General features: G+C 28.0%; 1 protein-coding gene and 1 long non-coding RNA gene across 3 annotated transcripts in view; one reads left to right on the forward strand and one right to left on the reverse strand.

Annotated features, from left to right (window-relative positions):
- The first annotated feature begins 430 nt into the window (after positions 1-430).
- The window catches only part of phtm (cytochrome P450 enzyme phantom), a 29,895-nt gene continuing 18,473 nt past the window's right edge, over positions 431-11,852 (forward strand). The window contains exon 1 of one of the 2 annotated variants that reach the window (XM_089082423.1): positions 431-610. Coding sequence is in view for 1 of the 2 variants with exons in the window: in XM_011633560.3 (XP_011631862.2) it covers positions 6,101-6,154 (54 nt within the window). In the remaining variant the exon portion in view is untranslated. Of the gene's footprint in view, positions 611-6,043; positions 6,155-11,852 lie in introns of those variants that run through there. The other variant, XM_011633560.3, reaches the window with a different exon arrangement.
- Positions 5,794-8,736, reverse strand: LOC148935082 (uncharacterized). The gene is made up of 3 exons (XR_016140616.1): positions 8,515-8,736; positions 6,039-6,228; positions 5,794-5,921 (listed from the first exon to the last, which is right to left on the reverse strand). It is a non-coding gene; the product is annotated as an uncharacterized LOC148935082 (long non-coding RNA).

Consider the following 11,852-nt stretch of genomic DNA (forward strand, 5'->3'; position numbering starts at 1 on the left):
TAGTCGGGAGTCCTAGTCAATAGTCGAGTCAAAGTCGGAAGTCAGTAGTGTGATACGGGCTTAAGGATGTGCGATCACGCGAAGATCGAACCATTGTTAACGCGTAAGCACGTGCCTCTGAAGAAGCTCGACGGAGAGAGATCAGATATCGGCAGGCGGTGCAATTGCTAATAATTGCGCAGCATATTCGTGCAATTATCATCAACGTGCCTCACATTTCCAAGTGCATGCGATCCGTTGTAGATGAGTCCCAGAAGTACATTTCGATTATCGTGTAACGTGCACGGCCGATCACGTTTCGGTCTTCTCTGCACACGCACGTCTCTTCTTCATATCATCTTCTTCTGCAGCTCTTCTTCCTCCTCTACACAATTCAGTTCGTTTTATAGTGGAGGGAAAGTGGCCCGTCCGTCGCATGCTATCGCGTAGAGTGGCTACGGTTCCGCGAGCGTATCATCGTGCGTACACGCGAGTTCACAAACGTGTGATTTATCTGAAGCGTGCAAGCAGATTCTGCACGTGTCAAGAGCTCGGCGACTGCTTTTTTCAAAACTTCGAATAGTTCTTTTTTTATAATATCGCATTCTGGAAAAAGTTATAATTATCTATTGTAAGTTTTTAATCTGAAATCAGATTTAAAAAACTGTTTTTAATTTTCTGCAGATTATACTTGATTCAATTGTATTTCCATTCTAATACAGTGTTTCTTTTATTGTGCTTTTGTATTTACTTATATGATTAATTATAAAGATATAAATTGATGGAATCACGAATCTTAATTAATGATATATATATAAAACATCAATTAAAGTCAAAATATAGCACAAATTAAAAATTAATACAAATAAAAAAAATATATATATAATGTATTTATTTGTGTTAATTTTTAATTTGTGCTATTTTAACATAAGATGTAAATAACTTTTAAACTTAAAATTTCTGAGCATAACTTTGTAATAACTTTTTTATGAACAAGAAAAACTTTCATTAGATGCATTAATTAATGAGTCCAAACAAAATTTTCTGCAAAAGGAAAACTTTCAGAAAATTAAATTTAACTCACATAAGAGTCCATTTTCAACAGCTAAAATTGACTACATTTAATTCGTTGAATTCCAATAGATATTTAATTGTAATACTTTATTTAATCCACTCAATGTCTATCTACATTATACATGCATGCGCGCACACGCACACACATACAAAATGTCTATCGAATATAAAAATATTATGAATCATATTAATTGTCAAAAAAATATTAATCTAAAATGCGAATTGAAGATCATAGGTTTTCAATGTTTATGAACAAAAAATTAATGTAAGACTTATATCATATATCACGATATTGCGATATTTTAGTTTATAATTATATTTTTTTTCAACTGCATAGAAAACTTTTACATTATCTAAAAGCACAAAAGATTTATTTATGTCATATTTTAATTCTTATTATGCTATCTTTTAAAAATTATGAGACAAAAAATAAATTAATAATACTATATTCCAGTTAGTTTGGTAGTTTAATATAATAATAAATTTTCATTACTTGCAATTTTGAGATATAAATATCAAATAAGTCATATATTTTTCATCAATAAATCTTTCCAAGATAGCTTTCCAAAAGGTCAAGGAGTATACTTCCGCATTTGAAACTTTTCCGGATTTGTTCAAGCGGCCAGTAGGTCGATAGGAAACTGAGCTCTCTTATTTCTTTTTAAATTTTTTCCTCGCTTTAACTCGCTTGGGCACGTACCAAATAAATTGAATTCGGTCTGCAAAGATATAATGAACATTTGAACTTGCACGTGATTGGCAAAAGCGAGTGATAACTTGCACGTGAGTGAACATACTTGCAGAATGCACGTAAGGTGAGCTGAACTCGTAAAGTAAAGCCAGTTACATGTATAGTTGTATGTATAAGGGCAACGAGTCGTTGGTAATTGTATGTGTGTGCGTGTGTGTGTGTGCGCGCGTGCGCGCGCGTGTGGTGTGTGTGTACACGTGTGGCGTAGTGTCTCTGAACTGCTCTATTAATTTAAAATGTGTAATTATTTTATTACTAATTTTAGAATCATTACTTGTTAATTATACTATTATTTATGTAATTAAACTATTTTAAATTTCTTTAAGCTTCTAAATTTTTAATTAATATATGTATTTAATTTTTAGTAAATCTTTTCTATTTTTTTTTTTATTTGGTTATTTAAATTTTATTATTACTTTCTATTATTGCTTAATGTAAATAAAATTTTTATATTATTTCAAAATGAGATTTTGTTTATGTATTAAATTTTTTAAATATTTTACTTCTATTTTTTAATTTCGAATCTTTTTTTTATTTTTTTTTTATTTCACAGTTTTATCAATCTTTAATTTTTCGATCTTTAATTTACTTTTATTATATAATCTACATTTGATATAACTTACTTTAGACAGCAGTCAGGAACTTTTTTTTTTTAAATAAGTTCTTAATTAATTTTTTATTAATCAAGGATGATTTATTTGGCATTTTTATTAATCTTTAAGTTTGCATTTTTACTAAAACATAATTACTAAAACATTTTTTATTTATTTTTTTGTTTTTTAATTTAATTTGATTTTTTTTAAAAAATTAATTTTCAATTTTTTTAACTTTTTTTATTTCCAATCCTTTTTATTTCTTTATTTTTGTTTTTAAGTTTTAATTTTAATTTTTTTTGTTTCTAGTTGTTTAATTTCTTTGTTTCTTCAATCTTTAATTTACTATTTATTTACTTTTATAATTTATTTACTATTTATTTATCTATATCTTTTTTAATTTTTATTTTTTTAACTTTTAATCCTTTTTTATTTTATTTTTTTATTTTACGGTTTTATTAATCTTTAATTTTTTGATCTTTAATTTACACTTATATATATTGAATACTCATTGGTCTGACGATGTTATGCTATGTTTATGCCATGTTACGTATTTTATGTATAATGGACCTTATAACTGTAAGCCACTATAAATCACTAAAATTTCCTGCGTGAATGCATATCTTATTGGTTAATCGAGTTAGTACATCACTGGTAACCAATGAAAGACCGCACCAACGAAATTCTAACCTTTTTTAACAATACAATTATAACAATATATAACAATTTTTTATTAACAATAAATAGTTAACCCTTTTACAAGAATAAATAATAATTACCATGCATTAAATACTGCATAAACCATTTTTGGTTAATAAGAAATTCATGTGCAAAATTAATTAATTGATATCAAATTATTATGGTTATTAAGAACTAAGATTCGGCCTCGATGAAATGCATACTCTCTTCGTTGTGCCAATCAGTTAAAAAGCATATGCATTCATATAAAATTATAATTTTTAAAGAGACAAGAAAGAGATCTGTGCGTTCCATTACTTTTATTTATAAAATTCACTTCATATAAATATTTCCATGAATCACTTTTTACTATTTCTGTAAAGTATTTGATATAAAAAATTGGCGCCATTTTATAGGCCATCAAAAAATTGGCGCCATCTTATAGGTAATCATAGGTCTTATAAGTCATCAGTTTTTATATTTAAAATAGTCTTAAGATAATATTATATATAACCAATAGGATCTGTATGAACTTATTTAAGAGATTAAGATCGTCATAAAATCTTAAATATAAGAACGAATTAGGAATACCGGCCATAATCCCATTAAAGAGAATATTATACACAAAGAGATAAAAGATTTTAGATTTTTCAAACATTAACACTAACTTATAATCATCAATAAAATATCCAATATACATAATTGTTGTACTTTATATCTATATATTATAAAAAAAATCTGTAAATATATATGAAATAGTATAATATTAATAATATCTTATTAAATTATTATTTTTATATTTAAAAAAATGCTGCACTTATTTGGGAACTTAATGTATTGTACTATCTCCTTATGTTTATCCTTATGTTTATAGAACATAAAGGGGAAAATGGTTAAAAAAGGCTGAAAACACTTCTTATAATTTAATCGTCATTTATCAGTTGAATCTAACTAGAACTCAATCATCGCTGAAACATGAAAATATGAGCTCTGCTTATCTCGGTGGCTCATGTTAATAGAACAGACATTGAACTATATATATTCTAATTGCATATATATTCTAATTGCACAGTTATTTTTCGGATCACGTTACCTAATGCCAGAAGGATAGTCATAAAGAAAAAAGAAGGTCTGTCCTTTTTCATCATATAGCTTTTCATTGTTATAAAAATGACAGAGAGTAAATTCTATAAGAAAATTCTCTAAGTGTACCTTAATATGTTTATGTATAGAATAAGAAGATAAGTTAATTGGTGAAAAAGGAGATACATAGTTGTTTTAAAAAAATTATGCAATTTGCAAATACGTACAAATAACTATATATTTTCTTTATACTTTTTAATTAACTTATCTCATTTTTGTACACAAAGATATGACAGTACGATTATCAAAAAAATGAATAGTTAATGAGATATTTTATATTATATGTCAGAATCTCGTAAATTATTGATTTTTCGATCACTTTACCTAAATCTTTTATATGTAGAATAATTAGAAGAAAATTATGTAAAAAAAATCAAATTATGTAAAAAAATCATATAGTTTCATTTAAAAAAAGTGTAGTGATCTTTATACATATATTTTTAACGTCCACTGTGAAGTTAGTACATATACACATATATGCATACAGAGTGTCCCAAAATTCGCGACTCAAAATATTTTAAGAAAGTTCTTGAAAAGTTAAATAAAAAGTTTATTTATACATTTTTATTTCAAACATTAATTTTAAAATATAAAGGTTGTAATGTGGTTCTAATAAAGGTTGCAATCATATATTACTTTTAAATGAACGTTTATCTATAAGTTGCACAGGCAGTAGTGAGCGCGCACTTCAGATCATATAATCAGATGATCATTAATATAAATTGTAATAATTTGAAAATTTTTTGTAATCTACAATACTAGCGATGAATTTTGATTTGACATCATTAATTTGCGATAAATATTATAATATCTTGCACGGTAAAGTAACAAAAGCGCACACATAATCAGAAGTACGTGGTCACTAATACTGTATTCATGGATAAGTGTTTAAAAGTAATATAAATATAAGTAATATAAATGTGATGAGCCAACCAACTTATTTTATAATTTTTATATCTTAAAAACTACTGTTTAAAATAAAAAGTTACAAAGAAACGTTTTACTTAATTTTTCGAGAACTTTCTTGCTATAATATTTCGAATCAAAAATATTGGGACATCCTGTATATACATTTTTAATTTATATATATCTGTGATTTTATGTCTTCTGTCTAGCATCTCTAGAATCTATCTCAGGTAGTTTGCCGAAAAGGATCGCATAGGCGTATTCTTCGCATAGGTGCCAAATACCGAAATTTAAACAATATTCTATATCAAGATTCAATTTTTATACATGTTATATTATATATATTTATTATATATTTATATTATGAATTACATATTTAATAATTAATAGCACATCGAATCAATCCTTTTACGTATAATCTACAATATAAGCGTTCCTAATATATATGTCATTCATATGTCAATGTCATATGTCAACAGTCTACATTTTTCATAGTTTGTAAAATATTTCGATATTTCATAATGATTTATTGAAAATTGTTTTTAAATCATTATTGTTTTTAATTAGGATTATAATTTTTTGAAGTTTTTATTTTTTACTTTTATACTTAGGGAAATGTGAACTATACTTTAGTATTCACTTGTATCGAATATCGCGGGACAAATCTTTGCTGTCGCAGCACAGTTCTGCATTTGGTAGTCAAACGATCCAAGGATCACTTTCGTCAACCGACTTTTGTCGCTTCGTAACGACATTTAGCTCGATACTATGGTCGATGTTACATCGTACAGTCTTCTCTGCAATATATTTCTTCTAAGAAACGATAGTTGTATGTATATTTATATTTATACATTTATCCTATCAGATAAATAATATATTTTCTTTATATAAAATTATACATATTGTTTTCTTACGATAGATTCAAGTTTCATAATTCCCGCTCAACCAGTTATAATATTATTCGGCATAGGCGTGGATGTCATGGCTACTACATAGTTTCTGTGACAAAAGATTGGTGTTCGCAGGTTCGGTGAGTTTTGCTCAATGCTATACTCGTTTTCCGAATTTTCATATAGCTGATGCGTGGTATAAATATAATACGTGCTAAAAATATTTCTGCTTTTAAATCATAAATTACTCAAAAAACATAATTTATGTGATATATTAAATACATTAACCTCTAAAATCATTATTGTAAGATCTATTGAATTAAGTAAGATCGATATCATAAGATGATATTATAATCATGTAGTTCCTTTGAAACCGTACAACTTTTATCTAAAGTATTTTTTTACAATCAAAAATAAAAAATTTTATATATTATATAAAAGTTTATATGTGTGTGTGTGTGTGTGTGTGTGTGTGTGTGGGGGGGGAGGGGGTGTGGGGAGTGTGTGTGTGTGTGTGGGGGGGGGGAGGGGTGTGGGGGGTATGTGTGTGGGGAGTGTGTATGTGCGTGCGTGCGTGCGTGCGTGTGCGTGTGTGTGTGTGTGTGTGTGTGTGTGTGGGGGGGGGGGAGTGTGTGTGGGGTATGGTGTGTGTGGGGGGGGGTGTCCCATCTTAATTTATTCTTTTAAAAAATTTTTTTGTTTTTGATTGTAAAAAAATACTTTAAACAAAAGTACGGTTTCAAAAGGGCTACACGATTATAATATTATTCATTTGCAGATGACAGATTTCACTGTTATTCGTTATATGCGAATTCTAATAATTCTAATTAAGAATATTCAGATAGTGTTAGATCCAAATGAATTTTGAAGTTATAATTAACACATTGCTCAATAAAAGTATTATGATAAAAATATCTGACATGTTGACAACAAATTGATCTGATATTAGACAAATGTCATGAAACATATAATGATGTACATATAATGATGACATATATGATGTACAAATTTTAGCTTATGATCTTTTATGAACATTGAGTTTCCACTAAAATGTTCAATCCGGATTTTATTTCAGTATAAATCAAATTTTAACTGTTTCCACCATGCAGGATTAGAGGAATGTAAATCCTAATTTTGACGAATAGGATAAAAAAACTTAACGCGCGCGCGCGAGCGCGCGCGCGTGTGTGTGTGTGTGTGTCGTCCGAGAAACTGTTTCTTCGCCATATTTGTTTCGATCACTTTATACAAATATGGTTAGATATGTCTGTAATATATCATTTGCGCTAAACACAGTTGGTAACACAAAGAGTTCCACACATACGGATATATATGTACACATATATGCGTTCATATACATATGTTATGTCATTTCATGTGTATAATCTACAGGATGAATATCCTCGTAAAAAACTCCTCGTAAACTCCTCGCTGCAAACATGCCTCTATAACTTATATTCCATCCCTTCCTGGCGAAAATAAGACGTAAATAAAGATTTGAGCGTAAGCCGATGTAATTGAAGAATGACAGAAGTGACAAAAGTGTAAACAAATCTTCTAGGAAACGTAGAAACAATAGAACGTAAAAGAAGCATTAAAATGCTTCGTAAACATTTTATATTTCTTTTACGTTTCGCTGTCCTACGCTCCCTAGAAGCTTTATTTACACTTTTGTCACTCTTCTTTTACATTCGACTTATGTTCAACTCTTTATTTCCACCTTATTTTCGCCAGCATTCTTATTCTTGAATCCGTTTTCAAGTAGAATAGGAATGAAGAAAATTAATACTTCAGTAGAGCCAACTTAAATTTTTATTTTTAAAATGTATATAAACAGAGTTGGACATAATAGGTTTCGAAAAATTAATACAATCCCAATTGAACAAAAAAGTAGCTATTATTTATTACGTTTATTTTCCATTATAATAATTAATAAAGAGCAATTGTTATAAATCATGAGTAACAGAGGAATTATCTATTTCTATTTTTTTTACCGATTGATATTTGCTGCCATTCCACAAATTTATAAATTAAAATGAATAAATTGAGCGAAGTTGAAAACGTTTTTACCGACTTTGGCTCTATATTGTAGGAGTGAATTGAAATTTCGATGGAAACTAAAGAATCATTGCTTGCCCGAATTGAACCATCTTATTAATACTCTAATATAACATACAGGAGCTTTTTAAACTTGTATTTACTCGTATATTACTCATATTACTCGTAGATCTCATATATCTTTTCGTATATTTTCGTATATTTTCTTTTACATATTTAAATGCATTCTATTGCATTGAAATATTTAATAACAGTCAATTATTTGATTATATCAATTACAAATAAAACACATAATACATTCTTATAACTGTCGGAAATTTCTATTATCCTCATTATCCGGGAAATTCAAAACACTTATTATATATTAGTCATTATGAAAAAGACAACTTTATATGCAGTAGATTGAATAAAAATACAAAATTATATTATAACCACTAATTACTTGCGAATCGAATCGATAATATCGTTGATAATAAAAATCCCGCCTGCCCATTGAAAGTAAACTTCCTCGATTCATCGCCGTCGTTCCTGCCGGCACGTGTTTGACCACGTGTCGACCTATATCGCGTAGTTGCAGCACGAAAACATTCCTTATCCTCTCGTCGATTGTATACGTGCGCGTCTCTTGTTAATGAGATAACTTTATATAAGTGCGTGCGTTCGCCGTAGGCGCAGAGAAAGGTTGTGTTTATCATTCGCTTCTGCTGTTGTGCCTATTCCTAGAAGCTGGGAATCGACGAGTTCCCTTGATTACAAACATTCACGATTATCAAGAGATATCGTCGGGAGGCATTCGCGTAATTTATTATACATCCGCGATGACTACATACACGCGGATCTCGCGCGAGAGTTTTTCAGTGCAATGCAGTATAATGACTCAAGTGGCTCGATTATAAAGTCATTATTCGTTACAATAAACAGTCCTCGTCGTCGTCAAAAAAGTATGTTAGGTCACTCTAGCTCTCTCTCTACAAGAGATTTTTACGCAGTGTTATCTCACGCGACTGCATCTGCGTAAAAATCTCTTGTAGCTACAGTGACCTAATATACTTTTTTAAAGAGTACATCCAAGTAGAATAAAAAATTATATAAATATCAAAATGACGTCAAAATGATATTATTGAAAAATCAAGGTGATATCATTTCTTATTTTCAGCGAATAGTAATTTGAGTTTATCGTAACTATTTAATGATTTTTGCCAAAAAAGTGCGTATGGTTTTATATATATTAATATATATTTATATATATTAATAATAATTAATACATAATTCAATCATAATAAAGCAATCGTATTTTTTTCGTCTTTTACAAATTAATAATTAATAATGCAAAAAAATTTTAGTTATATTTTTAATTGTATTTGTTATTTTTAAATAACACTTTTTGCAATTATGATCACAATAGAATATTATTAGTATTCTTATCTGTCTAATAATCTTATTTGTCATTAATTCGATTACTATTTTCAAAAAAGTTAATATTTAATTAATTAATATTTTTACGAGTATTATCCATGTCATTATATGTATCCTCACAGTACCAGGCTGCTCCTCGCCCTGATAAAATGAACTGCAATGTTCACGAAACGTTGGCATTCAACAATATATAATGACACGGATAATACCCGTAAAAATATTAATTTTTTTGAAAATAATAACTGTGGAAACCTGAAAAGCATCTTAAACATATGTTACGATATGTTACGAATCATTTATTTGAAAAGAATATGAGTCTTTCCAGAATATTATGCTCAAAATGATAAAACAATATCATATTTTTATCATAATGATTTTTCTTCAATTTAAGTGTTTATTATTGCAAAATGTTTAAAGTAGTATGCAAGTTTCGCAATCATAATTTTATCAATTTTGTTATGATCAAAAAATGAGTGTTTGCAGTTATTTTCTTGTCATTTTGATGTCATCTTGATTTTTATATGATTTTGTTATTTGTTCTGTACTTTTTTTTTTTATCTTTGATGCAATTCAAGTAAATTTAAATAGATCATGTATCAAGAGGTTTAATATCCTAAAAATAGCCAAATAAATTTTGCACAAGAAAATTTTGAACAAAGCCTATTATAAGTTTTTAATGTCAAGAAATCTACAATATCTGATTATGTTACCAAACTATTGCCAAAAATGAAATGTGACAGAATTTAGTGACAAGCAATGTGATCCGCAATATGAGTAGATTGGCGACAGAAACCAAGCAGAATCTATTGCAGGCAATTTGGCGGTAAAATTTGCTGTTTCTGGTCAATTTACCGGTACAATATGTCAGCATTGTCGACAAATCCTGAGTGAACACAAATTACTGTGGATTTACAATCAAAATTTGATCGAATTTGCTGCCAATCAGCAAAATTTTGTTAATATTTTACTATCTGAGATTAAATCTATTCTTTTTCGTCACAGAAACATCAGCTACATTCATTTATGATAAGCTCGAAGGTGATAAGCTCGTTTACGCTATATGTGTTTGACGTTAAAGGATTATTATGAAATTAATTACATTAAATAAATAAATATAAATATAAATAAATATGTAAATATAATTTTATTTTATATTTTATATGAAGTGTTTTAGACACAAAAATAAATATTGTTTAGTTTTGCAAGATTATCCGCATGTTAATAAAAAAACGTATAAAACTTTGATCTTCGAGTTACTTTTCCCCTTCGCCGCTTAAGGGATTATATTATATGCAGTTGCATAGCTCAAAAAAATTAGATTTTTGAGAATTTTTTTTAGAAACATCTTTTTTTTTTCGCAAGTAAAATAGTATTTAAAAGTACATACATTTTACAATTTATACAAATTTTTTAAAAATATTAAACTTATACAAATTTTTTTATAATATTAAAAAACACGAATAACAGGCACTCTTGCGAAAGGTGTTTTCTTGAAAGTGCTTAGCGGTGAGTACAATTTCTCGAAACTGGATCATATGAAATCAGAAATTCAAAAAGATTTTACTATATATATGCTTGTCCTTAAACGATTGATTTTTTTTTTAATTTCATTTTGAACAAAATAGTAGCCGTTTAATAAAAAAGTACGATTTTTATATGACTAAGTTTTTTGTTAATTAAAAAATTTTATTAGAAAAAAAATCAATCGTTCAAGGACAAATATTTGATGTGTAAAAGAAGTCTGCAAAATTTTATTGATGTAACGATTCCCAAGATATCTTGTTCACCGATTCGTATGTTTGAAAAAAATTTGATTTCGAAAAAAACGCAATTTTAAATTAAGTTCTCACGTAAGTAAAATTACTATTTTTCAACTTATACAGAATCATCTATTCCAGGTCTATAAAGTAAACCTTCTGTTACAAAAGTTGTCTCCAAAATATTAATTTACAAAATATCAATTTACATTTCAATTTTATACAGAATGGACTGCCTTGTCTCGGCAGTTACAGCGTGCTATCTGCGCTAAGTACTTTGTGCAGCGTATCTTTCAAACTCGTATACCTCTAAATTTTAATTCAAATTACTTCAAATCACTTCAATTATTTTCAAAAAATATTCTTTAGATGATATAATTTACGAAAATAAATATTTTCAAAAATCGATTTTTTTCAACTTATACAACTGCATATAATCTTAGCTGATTCCTTCTTTTTTTGGTTAAATGATTTAATCATCTTATCAAATGTTACGGCATTTTTTCTCAGATAGTCAAATGATACCGAAAAACAATATTTTGATAGCATACATTGACGGCAATATGACGTCTATGCCATCAATATAAAGTCAATATGACATCTTCCA

Source organism: Pogonomyrmex barbatus, unplaced genomic scaffold, assembly GCF_055798465.1.
Source record: "Pogonomyrmex barbatus isolate J1 unplaced genomic scaffold, ASM5579846v1 scaffold6, whole genome shotgun sequence".
Taxonomy (NCBI): domain Eukaryota; kingdom Metazoa; phylum Arthropoda; class Insecta; order Hymenoptera; family Formicidae; genus Pogonomyrmex; species Pogonomyrmex barbatus.